The 19,438-nt window shown below is 39.4% G+C and overlaps 3 protein-coding genes across 5 annotated transcripts; 2 read left to right on the forward strand and 1 right to left on the reverse strand.

Annotated features, from left to right (window-relative positions):
* The first annotated feature begins 5,742 nt into the window (after positions 1 to 5,742).
* On the forward strand, positions 5,743 to 7,688 carry LOC122036994 (transcription factor bHLH49-like). 3 transcript variants are annotated; one of them, XM_042596443.1, is made up of 7 exons: positions 5,743 to 5,986; positions 6,075 to 6,605; positions 6,662 to 6,727; positions 6,804 to 6,872; positions 6,960 to 7,031; positions 7,112 to 7,252; positions 7,331 to 7,688. In XM_042596443.1, exons 2-7 carry the CDS (start codon positions 6,264 to 6,266, stop codon positions 7,430 to 7,432), a joined length of 792 nt encoding a protein of 263 aa, XP_042452377.1. In that variant the 5' UTR covers positions 5,743 to 5,986; positions 6,075 to 6,263; the 3' UTR covers positions 7,433 to 7,688. The 3 variants fall into 3 exon arrangements, with proteins under 3 accessions (XP_042452377.1, XP_042452375.1, XP_042452374.1); XM_042596441.1 differs by having other exon boundaries at positions 5,745 to 5,986; positions 6,264 to 6,605; XM_042596440.1 differs by lacking the exon at positions 5,743 to 5,986 and having other exon boundaries at positions 6,030 to 6,154; positions 6,264 to 6,605.
* A 56-nt stretch (positions 7,689 to 7,744) lies between these two features.
* LOC122036995 lies at positions 7,745 to 11,161 on the reverse strand. Its single transcript, XM_042596444.1, has 4 exons — positions 10,883 to 11,161; positions 10,617 to 10,812; positions 10,448 to 10,534; positions 7,745 to 8,128 (listed from the first exon to the last, which is right to left on the reverse strand). The coding sequence occupies exons 1-4, from the start codon at positions 11,152 to 11,154 to the stop codon at positions 7,970 to 7,972; spliced, it is 714 nt and encodes a 237-aa protein (XP_042452378.1). The 5' UTR covers positions 11,155 to 11,161; the 3' UTR covers positions 7,745 to 7,969.
* A 2,312-nt stretch (positions 11,162 to 13,473) lies between these two features.
* Positions 13,474 to 19,031, forward strand: LOC122036991 (squalene monooxygenase SE1-like). Its single transcript, XM_042596433.1, has 8 exons — positions 13,474 to 13,848; positions 15,491 to 15,602; positions 15,888 to 16,062; positions 16,487 to 16,655; positions 17,583 to 17,801; positions 17,928 to 18,203; positions 18,327 to 18,605; positions 18,742 to 19,031. Exons 1-8 carry the CDS (start codon positions 13,618 to 13,620, stop codon positions 18,844 to 18,846), a joined length of 1,566 nt encoding a protein of 521 aa, XP_042452367.1. The 5' UTR covers positions 13,474 to 13,617; the 3' UTR covers positions 18,847 to 19,031.
* Positions 19,032 to 19,438: the final 407 nt, after the last annotated feature.

Genomic DNA, 19,438 nt, shown 5'->3' on the forward strand with positions numbered 1-19,438 from the left:
TTTCATTGCACTATTATGATTCATCTCTATGCCTATTAAAGTACTATTGTGATATTATTTTGGTCTATTTACAAAAATACTCATTTGACAACATTAAAAAAAATGTCAAGAAAATCTTTTATATCCACATAAATAATATCTACTAGTGGTATGCATTTTTTTTTTTTTTTTTTTTTTGACTAAATTGAATATCATGGCAATCAAAAGAATAACTTACTACATCTCAATCGAAAGTTGAAAATAAACACAAAACTATAATAATATAATGTCTAAGTTCACTTAACTTATCTTGTACATTGTAAATCAACACTTTCATACCCCCAGACACAGATGGGAAAAATATTTTATTTTATTCGAAAACTTATGAGAAATCAAGAACCTTTCCAAATGAAATTCTTACCTCTATCCCTATCAACAATGATCTACTATATATATATAAATCATGTTCATGAGTGTTGTACCTGCAACTACCATAATTCTTGTTATATCTATAACTATATCATAATTGCTATATATCAAGTATATATACTTACTCGATAGCATTAACGTCAACATGACATGTTTTTTGCTACTGTAATATTAACACGTTTGATCCTATTCAAAAGTTAAACGTGTAACATGAACGTGTTTGATCCTATTCAAAAGTTAAAGAGACAGAAAGTTGATGTTCTCATGTGAACTCCGCTCAAATTTATAATACAAACTACGTCAGTATCGAATCAGGAAAGGAGTCCCCGGTGTTGGTCCTTCGACGCTCAAATCATTCACTGGCGATGAAGTGGAAAGCGGAGTAACAAGAAGATTGTAGCGCAAACAGTGAATATCGTTTACCTACGTCGATACTTGGACCGTCCTTTATATATAATGGTAGTGCGCGTGCACGCTTCTCAAGATGAGTATATTTTTCAAAGCTTTCCCTGAAAAGATTTGTCAGTAAAATGTCTCTGATACAATACCTTAACGAGTCGAGCATATCTCTAAAGTGATAGCGGTAGTCCATGCTTGGTGTCGGTGGCACCAACTCCCAAAAGGATGTTGATGGATATCAATGTACTGTATCGCTAGGCCAAGTGGGTTAGCCGTTCGGCCGGAAATCTGCCACTCCGGTGCCTCGTCCGGTTGACACGAACCTCGATACTTTTTTGTTTGCTTGACTGAAGTTCCACTCCGTTGCTGTCGAGACCTTCTGTCAGGCTGAGCGGGATAGTCGCTCGGTCGAAGTTGAGCTTTATCGATGTCAGGCTCTGTTGTCTGGCCGAGCGGGGTAGCTGCTCGGCTCGGCTTCTACACGTCATTCTCCCTTGAGCGTCGGTTGTTTGATTGCTCCCCGTGTCGAAGGTGACAACGGATCAGAGCCTTTTTCCCGATCGGAGCATGTTTCGTCCGACCGACCTATACCATCTATACATTGATCGTCTTGACTTTAACCTCTACCATGATAATAAAATGGGGTCTTTCATCATCACCAGCGTTCAATTCTTTGAACATGTTTATTTGTATAGATTAAAAAAAATAAATGATCCTGTCCGAACCAGGAGTCAACGGACGCTGGGGATGTGGCGCTCTCTGCTGGATCCTCGAATGCTCCGTCGAACCTGCACAGAAGTCGGGCCGGGGAGATCCCGACGACGACCCTCCGACGTTCAAGTCAGGCAAGGGAATAGGCGAAGAAGGTGGCTGCAGGATGAAGACTCGCGTACCTTCAGTTGAAGAAGTGGAGGCCTTATATAGACCTCTCGAAGGAGCCTGGGCACATCAATCGAAGCAATCACCTGCTTTCGACCATGCCCAGGTGTGGGCCTGTCAGAAGGGCATCCATAAGACCATACTGTTGATACAATCACCTGCTCTCGACCATGCCTAGGTGTGGGCCTGTCAGAAGGGCATCCATAAGGTCATACCACTACTGTATCAACCTTTCCGTGACGTGATGGTGGGGCCTTTAATAGTGCAATCTTGCGTACAGTCTAATCATCATGCCTTTGCTGGCATACCATATCCCAAGCCGAGCGAATAGGCCGCTCGGCTAACCACTGTTCCCTTGCCACGATTCCGGCCGAGCGGACACCTCCGTTCGGCCATTCTGTCCTCGGCCGAGTGGACACCTCCGCTCGGCCACTCGGCTCCGGTTCTCCTTTGGCGTCGGAAACCCAAACCTTTGGCTGGGTAATCTCGGGTTCCGCTCGGACGGGACCCCATCTGTGGGTCCCCCATTCTTACCGCAGGATCAATAAAAAAAAATAACATGCTGCCATTAACGCATGAATGCGGATGTTCTGTCCCCTTGGGGTGGTGCGATGGTTAAGACATAGGGTGTTGCCACATGAGGTCTTGGGGTCGAAACTCGACGTGACCGAGCATAACCTCCCCCATGTCTTGGCCATTTGCACTAATGGGTAGTAACCACCCGTGATTTACCTCCTCCGTATTGACCTAGGGACGGATTAATAGGGATATTGGGGTGAACGAATCATCTTTTACCACATGAATGCGGATGTTCTAATACAATCATGAAATTATGCGCCTGAATTCGATGCAAAATTAGCCTTTTCAACGACCAAAAATATTTTCTTAATTTGACCTGTGCTTTGACTTCTAGATGCGGACAAGGGGATGGGGGGATGCACCGATATATAAAAATTCTAACGGCACGTAATTTTTAGGGTTATTGAGCCGGGCGGCCCGGTCCAATTTAAGCTTGACCCGTTGTTGTGGACCCAATCCGGGTCGGGTCGAAGCGAAAGCAAAATAGTAGTTTTGCATGTCACGCCCATGCAGGCACTTACGAGTTGACACGTGTTTTTAGCCGCCTCTGCGGCGGCGCGCGCGCGCGCACGCACGCCAGCCGCCAATTAAACTCCCAAATCTATATAAATGAATCGCGATCCTCCCTTCCTGCCACGACGGCTTCCACGATCGCCTCTCTTTCTTCCTCCATGGGAGACGCCGCCGCGAACAACGAGCGACCGGCGGCGACGCCCCGGTCGACGCCCGTCCGCATCATCCGGCTGCCATTGGAGAAGCCGTGGCGGCGGCCCCAGCCGCCGCCGCCGCGCATTTACCAGGTGGATCCCGACGGCTTCCGCGGGCTGGTCCAAACCCTTACCGGCGCTTCGGGGCCGTCTACGCCGCCGCTCGGGCTGGGGCAATGGGGGCACCTCCACCCTACGACGTCTCAGCCTCTTCCTCCTCGACGACCGGCATTCTTCGGTTCTGCGATGAACTCGCCGTCGCCGGCGTACTCCGATTCGAGCACTTCCGAGCTGTTCCGAATGCAGTACAAAGCGAAATAAGACACGGAGAAAAGTTCATCAGCAGCTTTTTATATATAGGGACGAAATTATATGCAAAAACTTTAAATATCCTTTACCAACTTTTTTCTAAAAAAAGATTTTTAAGATTTAAATAATTAAATAAAAAACAAAGGGAATATTGGTTTTATACTTGTTTGTCTCTCATAGTATTTGCTCGACTAAGAATGCTAATTACAATCACAAAGACTCAATCCATACAGTTCCAAATACCACATAAACATGTAAGAAAGTAAGTAAAATTGTCAAATATCTTCAACATAATGCAGACCAGTAAAATTTAGAGAAGGTTCTGAAATGAATCCATATGAAATTCTTCTCTCGTATTTGATCACACGACAAAACAGATGGTTAAAAGGTTACGGTGATAACATATTTCAACTTTGTATGTCTTTGTGACTTGATCAGTTAGATATATCCCATCGCACGAGCCATCAGGATGGAATCTATACACTCTCCATGATTTAAGCACCTATAGTAAGTATTTGTCTAACCAAGGGCGGAGCCACGCTTTAAGCTTCTCGGGCTGTAGCCCGGGTAGCCGATGACAGTCAAGAAGAAAATTTTTTGAAGTTTACCTTGATAAAAAGAAAAAAAAAACACAAGAGAAGAAGGGAACAACCAGGATGACAGAGTCGACGTAGCCCACAGCCAGGGTAGATCACCCAGGTTGGCTCCGCCAGTGTGACTAACTAAGCTCTAAGCCACTTGTGCAATTAAATATACATCAAACCTATAGTCCCCGGGGCGTAACATAGTTGGGAGCGCATTGTTTCATGGCTGAGAGGTCCAGGGTTCGATCATCGAGGTGTCATTACCTGAGATTAGCATCCCGAACATGTGTTTTCAGTTGTGTACTTGTATTTACCTCCCTCCATATCCATAAGACCGGTTCTATAGAGCCACTGATATGACGATTTCATATTTTATATATCAAACCTATATATACAACATTTTCAAATCTCTTATGTTTAGTTTGTTTGTTTTTGAAATAGACTTACATCATTCTTTGAAACTTAAATATCAAGACATATTTTGTTGAAAGTTATTGTTGATAACTTAAAGTTATATTATTTAATCTTCTTTGATTCAAACAATGAGTGATTTAAAGGAAATGGAGCATGCTCACCATGCCAGTAAATATGAAATATAACTCAGAATATGATTAATTTGGAGGTGTAAGGTTTTATGTATGATTTTGGGTTTAAATTCTTTTCTTTCCCAAAATGAGTATTTCAAAGGTTGAACCAAATAATATTAGATTATGTTTTATTAGTTATTATCTATAATCTTAATTATGCGATTACTTGATAATCACATAACTAAGGTTATACATGATAATTCAGTGTTAACATACTAAGAGCCTTCTAAACAAATAAAAAAGACATCTTCTTGGACAAAAGATAATAATAATAATAATAATAATAATAATATTATTATTATTATTATGTTACTTAACGCTCTTATAATATCGGTCTCATAAATATAGAGGAAGATATATATATATATATATATATATATATATATATATATATATATATATATATATATATATATATATATAGAGGTATATATATATATATAGAGGTATATATATAATGAAGAATTAAATACTTATAAGAATAAGAAGAAAATCAGAGTGTCGAATTCTAAATTTGATGAATATATTAAAAGTTGGGCAAATTAGGTAGAAGACTGAATTATTTAAAAACAACACAATTGAATAAGATTTGGCTGGAGATGAGCTACCAATTTATTCATTGCATATCCAAATCTGACAAGACAAACTGGCACCGACATCTGCTGGTGTTTCTTCATCACGAATCCAAGGAATAATTACCAGTTTGATATCTCCAGGCACATTCTAATTAAAACCCCATGCAATAATCTTGCTTGTCACTCATGTAACCTGTTCAAAACAACTTCTGACAGCTCCTTGGAATTGTACAAAGCCTGGTTTTTTTTAACAAGTCTTCTTCATTACTCTTATAACACATCTATCTTTGTGTGTGTGTGTTTTTAAATTCAAAATATTACCACTTAGCTCATTTATTGTGCTTACCTGCCCAAACCTCATCAGCCATGGCTGCTTAGATGAGCAGAGCTGATGGATCAAAGATAGTACATAAGTTGACTATGTTCCAGGCATCCAATTCCAAGCAAGCTCACTCAGGCTTTAAAAGAGTAAAAGGACAAGAAGGATCGCAAAAGGATCATAAGATTCCACATGTTTCAGATAAAGTTAAGTGTGGTTGTGGCTGACAGTTGGAAAAATGAGTGTAGAAATGGCTGGCACTGTGTCAGTAGAAGATTACTACTCCTGCAAAGCTTGGTGTGGATTGAGGAAGAGAAGTACTCTGCCTTTTGTCAGACAAAAAACATTTAAAATAACAATGGGGGGAACACTTTGAGTCACATAGTGCGTAAATTAGATTAGACAAGGCACTTTTGGAAAAGCATAAATTACTAGAGTAGTTGGCAGTGGTTAACCACCACCCTTCTTTAACCAAAGCCATCACCTCTCCCTTTTAACTCCTCACCTCATGGCTTCTGGCTTACCTGAAACTATTTCATGTTCATCTCCATAATCCCTTATTAATGCATCCTTTGTAGCTTGAACTGACAGTGAGAGAGGAACTGGTGGTTGGGAGAGTTTTTACTGATACTCAAAACAGGTAATTTTCTCTTGTGACCTTTCACAGACCTGCTTAATTAGCTATTCAGATCTGCTCTTGCTCCTTTCTGCCATGTTGGGTGCTTCAGTGTTCTTCAATTGCTCCAAAAGAGAAGTGATCTTCAATAATCTTCAATTGCATTCCTCCAACTGTTTGCCCAAAGAAAAAGTTAAACTGTGTTTCCCACAAATGACTGCCTTCTTATTAAGCTTGCGCACTTCAATTGCAAGGCCTTCTTTGTTTGGCAGTTGCTGATGCGAATTGCCATTGTTCACAGATGCATTCCACTCTACAATCCAAGGGAGTTGTTGGCACATCACTTTCGGCTGGGATAGTCACTGAGGACTGCTTGGGGAACACTTGGGATCCCCTCACTGTGGTTGAAAGTATGAACTTTACTGAGGCAAATAGAGTCTCTTCCTACAGCGACCATGAACTTCAGAATGTGAAGATTGAAGAGCAGCATGATGCTACACAGAAGAATGAGCTGAGCCCAGGAAGCAGCAACCATAGCCCAAGCAACAAAAATAGCAAAGGCTCTGATGCTTCAAAAGATGACTACCTTCATGTACGGGCCAGGAGAGGCCAGGCCACCAACAGTCACAGCCTTGCAGAAAGAGTAGGTTTTTCTACACTTCACTCTTATGCATCATGCTCAGAGTTTCTAACGTGCAGGTTAGAAGGGGAAAGATTAGTGAAAGAATGAAACTCCTTCAAGATCTTGTTCCAGGATGCAACAAGGTAGTAGCTTCTGGTATAGAATCCTCTACTGCTTCACACAATCGTGTCTTTCGATATGTTCTTTTCGGCTTTGCAGATCAATGGCAAGGCTATGATGCTTGATGAGATAATCAACTATGTACAGTCGTTGCAGTGCCAAGTTGAGGTAGTTGGTCGAGCTTCTTAACTAGAACATGATTCAACATTGTCTTTTGGAGCTAAGAAATCAAACTGCTATTACTGAAATGTGCAGTTCCTTTCGATGAAGCTTGTGGCTGCCGATCCGGAAATGAGCTTTGATCCTCAGAGAATTGTTCCTAAAGATGTGAGATCATATCCTTTGTGTTTCAGAGAATGATATGAAGACTTTTGGTATCTGATGTTTTTGGAACTTCATCCATTTAGGTACTCCAACCGTTCTACGGAGGAACGGCATGGAATGCCTACAACTTTCAAAGAATCACTCAGCATGGAATGCCTTGCATTCCTCCTACCTCAAGGGACTTGCAACAAGCTTCCTTGTTACATGTCCCACAATTAGATCAGGTAAATCTTAATCCACATCTCTCCACATCTTGCTTCTTCATCTGAACTCATCCTCTCTTGTAACTTGATGCTTGACAGCATTTGAGTCCATGGCAGAATGAACTCCTCAGCATGAATCCGGCTGCTAGTGAAGTTGCAACAGATCATACTGGAGGCTTTTTACTGGCACAGACTCCATGAAGGTCCTGCATCACTTGTTTCCCTAACTAATCCACATGAGAATGTAATGAATCTGAGTTCTGGACCATTAAAAAATTGTGTGCATATAATCACACTTCTGACCAATTTTTTGGTTGCATATGTCAAATGATACACGGAGGATGGTGTGTTGTTCATCTTTTTTGTTTCTGCTTCATTAGTTCATAATATTTTTCTGGGTTTGTGTTGGTGATTTGTGAGAATTGACATGGAATTATTTGATTATGTTAAAGGATGAGTTGAATGTTGAATGATGCTCAGTAAATATTGATCTCAAAGAGCATAATCACTGTCTTCAAGACTTAAATATGGTGCCTGATGAACTTCCTCTAAAGTATGACAAGATTGATATCTTTCTGCAGTTAAGAAAGTTTTGTGGAGATTGTTGCAACATTAGATGCGCGAGACAATACTAACTGTCCATAGACATGAGAGAGCTGAGAACTAGATAATGCTACTGGTACAAAAACATGAGTGCTTACAAGTGCTAGTGTGTCTAGCAACTCCATGGAGATTAGCTCAAATTTTACGTTTCCTCTTGGTGCTTCTCTTGACACCAGCCTCAGCCTCTGATTTATCATCTGATGGAGAATGGAGTAACTTGGCGCGAACTGCTGAGCTCCACAAAGCTCTCTCAACATCCACGGGAGTAAAACAATTCCCTTCAACGCTCAACTCCTGCCAAGTTTTTTTCCCGGCAAATGTAGAGAAGTTAAAACAACGAATTTAAGGCAAAACAAAGTAATTTCTTAATTCAAGCAGAAATTTTCATCATATTGCTTTTTCACTTTTGTATAAGCTTTAACAAGCTTTATGAACAAGTTGAAAATTTAAGAATCCTTACCTTTGCTCTCTACAAAAGTGCACCATTAACTGTGATATTATATAAACACCAGTATAGCTTAATCTATAGTGTTAAATAATAATAGGTACAAATTACTAGTAGTATACAGTTAAACTTCAGATTCAAACTATTGCAAACAGCATTGTTATAGTAAAGACAAGCTTCAAAAATTAAAGACGCTACTGAAGTAGAGTTGAGATATTTTGGGAAGGGATAGATGATGGATTTTGTGTGACTCCCACAAAAGATGACATTGTACCTTGAAGATTAGCTGGCAAAACCATTTACAGGGAACATAATCTAAACTAAATGAAGCACCACAATTAGGAGCAAATGAAAACAACTTTTAAAGGATAATCACTAGTAAGTAGTTAATAGGCCAATGTAAATTCATTTGTGGTCTATCTCCTAGTCTTTGCCAGAATTAATGGTAGGATTTGAGACAGAAATATATTGATGAAAATTGATACTACAATTTTAATGTCAAGATATAGGAAGAATGCTTGACATGGGCAAAAAGTTCCATAGAAGAGTCAAACAAATGAAAAATCTTAAAGAGAAAATATTGTGATTTAATGCTTCAGTTACAATCAGGGGGAAATGTCAAATGAACAACAACAAATATATATATATATATATATATATATATATATATATATATATATATATATGATCAAATCATTGAGAAGGCATGAACAAGGGCACAAGAATGAAAAAGGATTAAGAAAGTTAGAATTATAGGAATAATTGCCTCGTTTATCACATATAATAGCAAAACAGGAGAAATGAATGTATTGACACTGTTAGAGATGTGCTTGTAGAGCAGAACCACATGATATTTACACAACTCTGAGTTCCTGGAAAAGACAGAATTAAGTATTATGAAGATGACAGCTTAGCAAGTTGGTAAGGCATTGGAAGTTACTCTAAAGGTCCTAGGTTCAAAATTTGCCTTCAATGAAATAGGACAACTTGCTTCCATATACATTGTGAAAAAATGACCTCAGTAATATTCAGCTCACCTGTAAAATCCATTAGTATTTCATTAAAATACATTTCAATATTATAGCACAAATCCTTAAATGCCCATGCCAAGGTTACCAAGAATCCTATTTGTGTGCCTCTAAATTTCTATGAACGAGCTTAAAAGTAGCTAAGATGATTCACAATCATATAGATGAGTTTTCTGATACAATCTTATAAACTTTTCACAAACATATGATAAGCTAAACCCAAGTTTTACTCTTGAACTGTTATAGCATTATTTGCTTGTGATTGAGACTAAAAGTGATAGTGAAAATTCATTCATCAAAGAATAGATCCAAGCTTGAAAAAGCCATTATTGAGAACTCCAGCCGCTCTCCAGAATTCAAACTTGTATGCAGACATACACATTTGAGAAATGAGGTGAGGCGATGGTCCTATTTTGCAGTGCCAACCAGTTTATAGACTCATTCCTAGATCTATGAGATTTCAACTACTGATCCATGCATATCAACCTAAAAGGTCAATCAACTAGATGTTTTTATCTCTTCATAAATATTTAACAAATTAGTTCCCTCTCGTCCCAATTTGGTCAGCAACTAAAAAATAACTGTAAATGGTCACGCCACATCAGTAGCAGGAAAAACATGATAAAATACTTCATGTATGTTGAATACTATATTACACAACTTGTGTCTCTAAGTTGATTGACATATGATAGGCATGCTGCTGCATGTCATGTAGATGTAGCATGTACCATACAATACTCATTCAACTATCAAGACAACGAATCAAGCAATGTGTTAGAGCAAGAAGATAGTAGCATGTGGATGGCTTTAGAGCATGTTCTAGCCCAAGAATACTGGGGAAGTATTTCGAGTAACTTTGAATGTGGATCCCATATGCAAAGATAATGGATCCTGGTCATCCATCTTAGACAACAAACATAAATTGCCACACTCCAGTATACTAGGAGAAATATCAAACTGAAGTCTACTACTCTCCTTTCCCAAAGGATGCTACACAAGTAACACAATGTTTGTTTCATTGAGTTGCAGTTAGATAGCTAACTCAATCCCTTGTTTGCCAACCTATTGAATAGGACAGCGAATTAAAATGACCACAGCATTTCGTTTCCAATACCTCACAGGCAATGATGTGTTGCATACCTTTGCCTTCATCTGCAACTTCTCAGCAAACGCGAGATATTGCTTCAATGTATAGTCTTTCACGTTCCCCATAGACGCAATCATAGCCTGCGCAAAACCATTATCAGTAGTAACAAAGAAAATAAACTTTTTTTTTAAAAAAAAAAACAACGAAAATGTCAAGTATCACCTCATCGGACATGAACGGCGCGACATCCGGCGCATAGGCTGCTAAAACAGCGGAAGCAGTCGCCGGTCCGACTCCCTTCAGAACCGTTAGCTCGGATACGGCTTGGGAGAGGTCCGGAAGTGCCGTGAATGCCTTTCGAGAAGCGGATTCCACCAAGTGCTCCTCCAGCGAGGAAATGAAATTCAGTAGCCGAGGCCTAAACCCCAAAAGCCTCTGATGATTCTAGATCTAGATCGATAAGAGAAAAGGAAAAGAATGGTAAGGACCTCCATTTGCCTCGGGTGAGCTTCCATTGCATGAGGCGGTGGAGCTCGGGCTTGGTGAGGAAAGGGCGGGGGTCCCGTCGGAGGAGGAGGAGGGGGAGCTCAGTCCGGTAGAAGGCGTCGAGCGGGAGCAGATCGGGCTTCCGGAGGAGGGAGAGGCCGACGTCGTAGGCTAAGAGCGCCTCCCTCCACGCTCCCACGTCGCAGCTAGCGAACTCCATCGAAAGAGGGGTTTGCTGACACGATCCATGTATGACGGACGAGTGTGACGTCATAATGCCACGATCCACCGATTCGTCCATAAACGAATAATTAATGGGAAATAAAATCTGAAAGGATTAAAATCTTAAAGATAATGGTTAATTTTAACTTTTTTATTAAAAAAATACCAAATTAATGGCCAAGTGTCTACTATTATCATTATTTTCCATCTAAATTCTCAAATTGATGTGCATTTAAAAATAATAAAAAATAATAAACTCAGTTGGTATCATTGACTATCTTTAAAGTAATCGATTCGATCCTATAAATTTTTTTTATTGAATCATTAGGATAAATCAAGAAGTACGTGTCACGATTAGCCCAGAAGCCTAGCGTCCTTTGATTGTGCTCCATATTTAGAGATTTTTTTTTTTTTTTATAAATACATCATTGTTGAGGATCAAATCATGGATATCTAGATATCCCATTGTGATACCATAACCCTGGGGACTACTTGATGCGCATTATAATAACTACGAACTCATAATAGTTATGGCTCGTAGTTGTTATAAAATTGTAACAGCTACGAGCAACTGAGTTACGACACATTTATAATAGTTACAATTTTCATAGTTGTTATAATATTAATATTAAATAATTTTAAAAGATTATAACTTTTGATTTGAATTAAATTATAAGATATATAATATATTAAATCGAAACTCATTTATAAATTTATATTTGATACGGTAGCGTAGTCAAGATTTTCAATCAAGAGGAAGATTTTTAAAATTTTTAAATATTAGTGCAGGTCAATTTCCGACAATGAACAATGATGAATAAGTTGACGAAAGTGGTGGAGAGGGCTTTCTAAACATATAGTATTAGTTTTTTTAAAAAAAAATTAAGGGGAGGTTGTACCCTTCATCCCCACACGACTATGTCATTATTTATTATTTATTATTGAGTGTAATTCGTAATCGTCCCGTCTTAATTTTAAAAAATATTATTTATTAAGATTTTTTTAGTGGCTAGAACTATAAACTATAATTTTTATAGAGGTCAGATCTTCTGATCTAGAATTTTCTGGACCAGAAGAGGCCCTATTCATTCATTAGATGGGTAGACTGAACCCTATCTATTAAACATGTGAGATCCAGCTCATCCAACTAGTGAATGAGCAAGGGACCAGGACTGATCCATGGATTCAGGACCAAAGGATCCCTGTCCATTTTTATAGTTATAGTAGTTAAAAAAATGAAACGACTATAACAACAATAACAACAACAACCAAGCCTTTTCCTACTAGGTGGGGTCGAGTGTATGAATCCTTTTACTCCATTAAGCTCTATATCCTATTATATCATCATCTATATTTAAATAAATTTTATCTTATTTTATTGTTGCTAACCAAGTCTTTTTTGGTCTTCCTCTTCCTCATTTTATATGCATGTTTATCATAGTTTCACATCGTCTAACTGGAGCATTTATTGGTCGTCTAAGTACATGTCCATACCATCTTAAACGTGTCTCTCTGAGTTTTTCCTCAATAGATGCAACTCCTACTTTCTCTCTAATACTCTCATTTCTTATTTTGTCCATCCTCGTATGTCCACACATCCACCTTAACATCCTCATCTCTGCAACTCTCATCTTCTGCTCATGTGCTCGAGTTATAGCCCAACATTCAGCTCCATATAACATAGCAGGTCTAACTACGATTTTATAGAACTTACCTTTAAGTATAAATATAAATATAATTATTATAGTTGTAGTCGTTATAAAATTATAATTATTATAGTATAAGTGACAATTACGATTTTATAGATAGACACATAAATTCATGATTCATTATTTTATTTGGTTGGATCTTATATTTTTATGTATCTATTCTTAAATTATTTTATGAATTTTTTTGAGCATATCATTTTTTTTTTTTTAAAAAACACGTGCGCTCCTGCTTTAGCATTTGTTCTGAGAAAGTGCCTTATTCTACGCCGACTGCCACGTTGGACGTCACTAACTCTGGCAAAGTTCGCCGAACCTATCCATTATTTACTCGTCTAATCTCCATTAAAACTTAATTAATCTCCTAAATCCTACAGCCGTCAATTGTTGGATCTCTCGCTCTCAGGCCCACCCACGTGTCCCTTGTCTTCTTTTCGCACGCATCTTGACTGATCCCCGCCGCGGCCTCGCCTCCAGATTGGTGCTCCTCGTCGATGGACGGCTCGATCCCTCCCACGGAGCTGCCGTCCCAATCTCGAATCCAGCTCACGGGAAGACCGAAATCTCCAGCTCGTATGGCGTCGAGTGGGCCTGCGGAACACACAGTTCCGTCTTTCGTAATGAAACCAAAAAGAGCTATGGTTTAGGTTTAGGTCTGATTATCGGTTCGGTTCGGATGAAGCGGACGGTGAAACGACCACCGCGGAGGACGGGAACCTTCACGTCATTCATCGCTATTTAGAGCAGGCCGGAGCGTGGAGATCGCGAGAAAGAGGCGGAGGTCGAGAGGGCTTTCTCCGGCGGGGGAGATGACGGGGCATTCTCTCTTGGCGGTCATCGGAAGCTCGATTTTGGCTTTGCTTTTTATCGCCGGAATCCGGGTACGGAAGACCCGGAGGAGGGAGAAGGTCGACGCCGGAGATCCATTTGTCACCAGAAAGGTGCAAAACGGCTGGGAGAGCGACGGGGGTGGAGGCCCAGACGTCATCGTCGTCGGGGCTGGGGTCGCTGGGTCTGCCCTAGCCTACACGCTCGGGAAGGTGATGATGCTTTTCCCTGTTGATCGTCCGATAACTTGGTTGGTTCGTTGATGTTGATTCGGGGATTTTGGATTTCTTGCTTTTGATTATTGGTTGTAGTGGTTGATTGAGAGGTATCGGGACATTTCTCTCGGTTTTCTTGCAGTGGTGATATAATTTTTTTCATGGCTAGCATGTGGGTGATATTGCCCACGGCGCATCTTAATTCGTACATTTAAGTAATTTTTTTTTTCAAATATGAAATCATGGTTGAGAATCAAATTACAAGATAGTGCCAGATGCTTTCTATTTCTTTTTGGGTGGAGAATTCTCTCCTTTGGCCCTTGCTGACCCGTGATCGGTCGTGATGTTATGAACTGAGTGGTAAAAAGGTGATTTCTTACGGGAATCACTTTCAGAGTATATTTGTTGAGCCTGGATGGGGAGCCCAGTGCCGCATGCAAACAGGTATACACTTGTGTGGGGGGAGGGGACCGCTGTACCATGGGCGTGGGCGTGGCCCAAAAGCTAATGCCACTATCAGAACCTTTTTTTGAAAGCGTTTTGGAATTTATTGTGGTGGTGACGGCTATTGTCATGATTTCATCTCTAGAAGTGTGCTATAATAGTAATAGTTGCAGCATGCAAAGGTTTTGGGAGATTATTGAGCTTCAAAGAGGAGAATTTTCTTCTTGAAAGAAATTTTTAGTCTCAAGATAGCACAGTACTTGTTCCGTTGATGTTAAAGAAATGTTCATCAATGATTAAGAGGATGATGTTAATGATTTGGGAAACAATTTGCCCAAATTTATTTTTTTCCCCTTTCATATCATACAAATTTGCATTCTCCATGGAGTAAGAGAGTTTGTCATATTGTGTTTGAGGAGGTTTTTTTTTTTTTTTTACTACACTCAATCTTCTATGTATTTCCTCTACTAAGGGAGATAAAAAAAATGACAATTAAATTGCATGCCTTTGTGGCGTAGGCACAGGTGATTGAGGTAGCTAAGTTGGGCACTTGCCTTGTTTAGGTCAATTCTACCAGCAGTGCTTTGGTAGCTTGAATACCCAAAATTGAGGCTAGAGTGTCGTTAACCCAATAGGCGAAGTCACAAATTGAAGGAATGATGCATCTAGAGAGCTTCACAGTAAGCGAAGTTATTAACCATCAAACGTCAAAAAGGGTTTTGTGTTTTGACTCTCTCTCTCTCCACACACGTTCATCTGGAATGCACCAATCCAATAGAGAAAAATAACAAAGAAGGTACAGGAAGGATAAGTGCATTTCCCATGCAGTCAATCATCTTTTCAATAGATGTAGTTTTTTTTTTGAATCCAGAAACAAAGAGTACATAGGAAACTAAGGGAAGCATGGATCAATTCCATTTTTTGATTAGCCATCAAGGTAAGGCTAAATTGACTGCAAGAGGGGTTGTTGTGGTGGCATAGCTTACTGCAGGTGCATTGGTGATGTATGTCATATTCTAACAAAGTGCACAACTATCTCTTTTATGCTTGCTGATGGTGTAATTACTCCTCTTTTATTACTAAATTTTGCCCTTAATCAATAGTTTGATTATTTTGATAACTTCTGTTGGATGCTTGTGTTTGGCAGTAACTAAGCCTCATGAATGACATTTCTTCTAATTTATATTGATTGTAGGATGGAAGACGTGTACACATCGTAGAGAGAGATTTAACAGAACCTGACAGAATTGTCGGCGAACTTTTGCAACCCGGAGGCTACCTGAAGTTGGTTGAGTTGGGCCTTGAGGGTAACTAATAAAAAACAACTGTCTTTGCTCTGTATTTTATATGATTCAGATAAGGGGCAGATGGGTGCATGAAGCTCCCGCCAATGTGGGGTCCTAGGAAAGGGTTGGATCACATTGGGTCTTATTTTATATGATTCAGATATCAGGAAGAAATTTGTCTGTCTTATGTTCATGTTGCAATTTCAACTTGGAGCAAACTTTTAATTTATTCTTTCCTGATTATATATATTCTGATTGTTATTTAGGAGATCTTCATCTGATAAGCTTTTTTTGTCACTTCACCAGATTGTGTTGAAGAAATTGATGCTCAACGGGTGCTTGGTTATGCTCTTTTTAAAGATGGGAGAAATACTAAACTGGCTTATCCTTTGGAAAAGTTTCATTCTGATGTTGCAGGGAGGAGCTTTCATCATGGGAGGTTCATACAAAGGATGCGTGAGAAGGCTGCATCTTTGCCCAAGTAATCATTTTTCTACTACCATGTCACAACATTAATATGAAAAATAGATCATGCGAGTTGTTCCAACCACCAAAGAATACTATCCTGCTTCATCATATAGATTTAAAATACTACAGGCCACAAGTTTCTCCTTGTGTCAGACTTCTCAAACTTATGAAACAAAATTCTTTGTAACTGATTTTTTTCTAACTTCTTAATGTAATCTAAATTGAGTAAATTAATTTGGATCTATTGGTGCAGAAGCTTGGCATGTAGCATTGATAATAATACATTTGAGTTGATGACATGTTTAGTTCTCTACAATATTGCTATGCTTAGTTAGGCAACAAATAAATTGCTTACTCTTTTTTGATGCTTAATTTTGTCTTATTTCATCACTGTGGGTTATCAAGAGAAAATTCATCAGATCCAAAAAAATTTTCAGTGTGCAGTTGGAACAGGGCACTGTGACATCATTACTTGAAGAGAATGGAACAGTGAAGGGGGTAGTCTACAAGAATAAAGCTGGTGACGAATTTAAAGCTTTTGCACCTCTTACAATTGTATGTGATGGCTGCTTTTCAAATTTGCGGAAGTCCCTTTGCTCTCCTAAGGTAAAATAAGATAATTATACTACAACCTTTGTGATGTCTGCAACTAGCAGCACAACTTTGGTTATCTATAACTTATGTCTAAAGGCTATGATTTTGTAAGTTTTCTGAATTTGTCAATTGCCATATTGATATTGGTGCTATATCGTGAGTTACACTACCAACAAATATCTTATATCTCGATACCATCTGTTGCAAGCAGAAACCTTTGAGATGCACATAAAGATGCATTGACATTTTCTTTTTGCAAATACCGTGTATGCTTAAGTTTGAAGAACAGAAGAACTATCAGGCAATAACTTCAACTTGGGAGGTATTACAACTTGTGTACCTTAAATTGCCCAAGTGAGCCTCCTCTAGTGTGGGAAAAGTTACAATGTGTTTCTGGTCCAAAAGAACACTCAAGCAATTATAAATAAATGATTCTGGTCAATATAGATGGCATGAGTGGCTCCTTATATGAGAGTTTGAGTTAGACTGCTCAGGTCCAAAGAGATAAGACAATAGGGTGTGGGAAAAGTTACAATGTGTTACTGGTCCAAAAGAACACTAGCAATTATGAATAAATGATACTGGTCAATATAGATGGCATGGGTGGTTCCTTAAATGAAAGTCTGAGTTAGACTGTTCAGGTCCAAAGAGAATAGGACAATAGGTTGACTGCTTATTGGTCCCTTCTTCCTGAGTTTCATAATCAAGGATTCTGTAGGTTTCTCGGGTTATGCTCTCAGAAAAGTTCTCCATGCCTTTGTGGTTGCGATGCTTGGCTCATAAGATAACAGTGCAAACACTTGGTCTCTCTGCTTCAGTAGTCGCGTTTGCCTTTTATCTGTCTCTTCTTTGTAAGATTTACTGAACAAAGTTTCCAAGAACTTACTGAACAAAGTTTACAAGAACTTACTGCAGTGATTTGATAGCATCTTTTTGCAGGTCGATATACCCTCTTCTTTCGTTGGTTTAATTCTAGAGAATTGCCAACTTCCATTCCCGAACCATGGGCATGTTATCTTGGCTGATCCTTCACCCATTTTGTTCTATCCAATCAGTAGCTCAGAGGTCCGCTGTTTGGTCGACGTGCCAGGTCAGAAGGTACCTTCTTTAGCAAATGGTGAAATGGCCAGCTATTTGAAGACGCTAGTTGCACCTCAGGTAGTTTCAAAAAACCTTGTTTAATGCTTCCGTTGCTTTTAGTCATGGAGTGTGTTCTGTGTGGATGGTATGCACCCTCTTAATACGAATATATAGACTGAGGCTAACGCAATGTGCATTGAATAGCTTCCCGAGCAACTGCAAGATGCTTTTTTAAAGGCTATTGACAAAGGAAATATCAGAACTATGGCAAATAGGAGCATGCCAGCAGTCCCACACCCCACACCCGGAGCACTGTTAATGGGAGATGCTTTCAATATGCGCCATCCTCTAACTGGTGGAGGAATGACTGTGGCCTTGTCTGATATTGCCGTGTTGAATAATCTTCTTAGGCCTCTTCGTGATCTCCATGATGCACCATCTCTCTGTAAATATTTGGAATCTTTTTACACCTTACGGAAGGTAGGTAAACACAACATCTTTTAGTAGTCAGTTTGAATCCAATATGTTGTATGTGAAACCATATTCTTTGTTTACTTTCACACTAGTATTCTTGGGATGGTGATTACCTCTTTATTCCTGCAGCCAGTTGCTTCTACAATCAATACTTTGGCTGGTGCGCTCTATAAGGTTTTTAGTGCGTCACCTGATCAAGCCAGGAATGAAATGCGCCAAGCATGTTTCGACTATCTAAGTCTAGGTGGTGTTTTCTCAAATGGGCCTGTTTCGTTACTCTCAGGCCTTAATCCCAGGCCATTGAGTTTGGTCGCACACTTCTTTGCTGTTGCTATATATGGCGTTGGGCGTCTATTGTTGCCATTTCCGTCTCTGAAGCGAATGTGGATTGGAGCTAGACTGATTTCTGTAAGTAGTATGCTAACCTTGTGCATCCTTTCTGAACTGAAATCTCTCTCTCCTAAATTCAAAATAGATTATCCTCATTGCTGAGCCATAGTCTACTACTAAAACCATTCACATAGGTAGTCTTCTGCCTTTGCAGGGTGCATCAGCTATCATTCTCCCCATCATCAAGGCTGAAGGGGTTCGGCAAATGTTCTTCCCGGTGACTGTTCCCGCATATTATAGGACTCCTCCCCTCAATTGATGCCTGTGTGGACGAGAGGTGGGGGCATTGAATCTCAAGTGCCATTTTTTGTTTGTCAAAATTTATGTTGTAAACATGTCTCTTGAACTTGTTCTGATTGAATGAAGCTTGTGGCATTGAGCTTGGACTCCACAAACATTATTCACTCTAATATTGTGAAATGAGATTTTGACAACCTTGATTTATCTTTTCTTGGGGAATTTGGGGATGAAATCGTAGCAGTAATTGTATATATTGATGGGAATGGCTTCCTATCTATTTACTGATCTAGTTAGATTCCTGTCTTTTTATTTCCTCGTGAGTGCAAGAATTAAGTGTTTTGTTCTGACCTAGCCATCCATGGGTGTTATAAACATGATTTTATTAAGACAACACAAACTTAATACGAACACCTATTCATCTAAACCATCATCCCATGATTCGTTCTAAAATTTTTGCTGCTCAGTGGCATTTTAAGTCACTGCATGAGTTTTTCGATATCTTCAAACAGCATTAGACATTTCACAAAGTGATTTTCCTAGTGGAAACAACTTGAAGTAGCCACATAATTGCTAGTACAATTGCAAATCAACAGCAGGAAGCTAGAAATGCT

Source organism: Zingiber officinale, unplaced genomic scaffold, assembly GCF_018446385.1.
Source record: "Zingiber officinale cultivar Zhangliang unplaced genomic scaffold, Zo_v1.1 ctg229, whole genome shotgun sequence".
In the NCBI taxonomy this organism is placed as follows: Eukaryota; Viridiplantae; Streptophyta; class Magnoliopsida; order Zingiberales; family Zingiberaceae; genus Zingiber; species Zingiber officinale.

Bases quoted from the DNA above. Each gene is read 5' to 3' on its own strand.
- LOC122036991 (XM_042596433.1), top strand. From the start codon at position 13,618: ATGACGGGGCATTCTCTCTTGGCGGTCATCGGAAGCTCGATTTTGGCT. The intron at 16,656-17,582 runs GTAAAATAAGAT...ATCTTTTTGCAG, and splicing joins AGTCCCTTTGCTCTCCTAAG to GTCGATATACCCTCTTCTTT. The intron at 18,204-18,326 runs GTAGGTAAACAC...TTATTCCTGCAG, and splicing joins CTTTTTACACCTTACGGAAG to CCAGTTGCTTCTACAATCAA.
- LOC122036995 (XM_042596444.1), bottom strand. From the start codon at position 11,154: ATGACGTCACACTCGTCCGTCATACATGGATCGTGTCAGCAAACCCCT. The intron at 10,813-10,882 runs GTCCTTACCATT...TTTGGGGTTTAG, and splicing joins CTCACCCGAGGCAAATGGAG to GCCTCGGCTACTGAATTTCA. The intron at 8,129-10,447 runs GTATGCAACACA...AAAACTTGGCAG, and splicing joins AGTTGCAGATGAAGGCAAAG to GAGTTGAGCGTTGAAGGGAA.
- LOC122036994 (XM_042596440.1), top strand. From the start codon at position 6,059: ATGTTGGGTGCTTCAGTGTTCTTCAATTGCTCCAAAAGAGAAGTGATC. The intron at 6,155-6,263 runs GTTAAACTGTGT...CATTGTTCACAG, and splicing joins ACTGTTTGCCCAAAGAAAAA to ATGCATTCCACTCTACAATC. The intron at 6,873-6,959 runs GTAGTTGGTCGA...TGAAATGTGCAG, and splicing joins CGTTGCAGTGCCAAGTTGAG to TTCCTTTCGATGAAGCTTGT.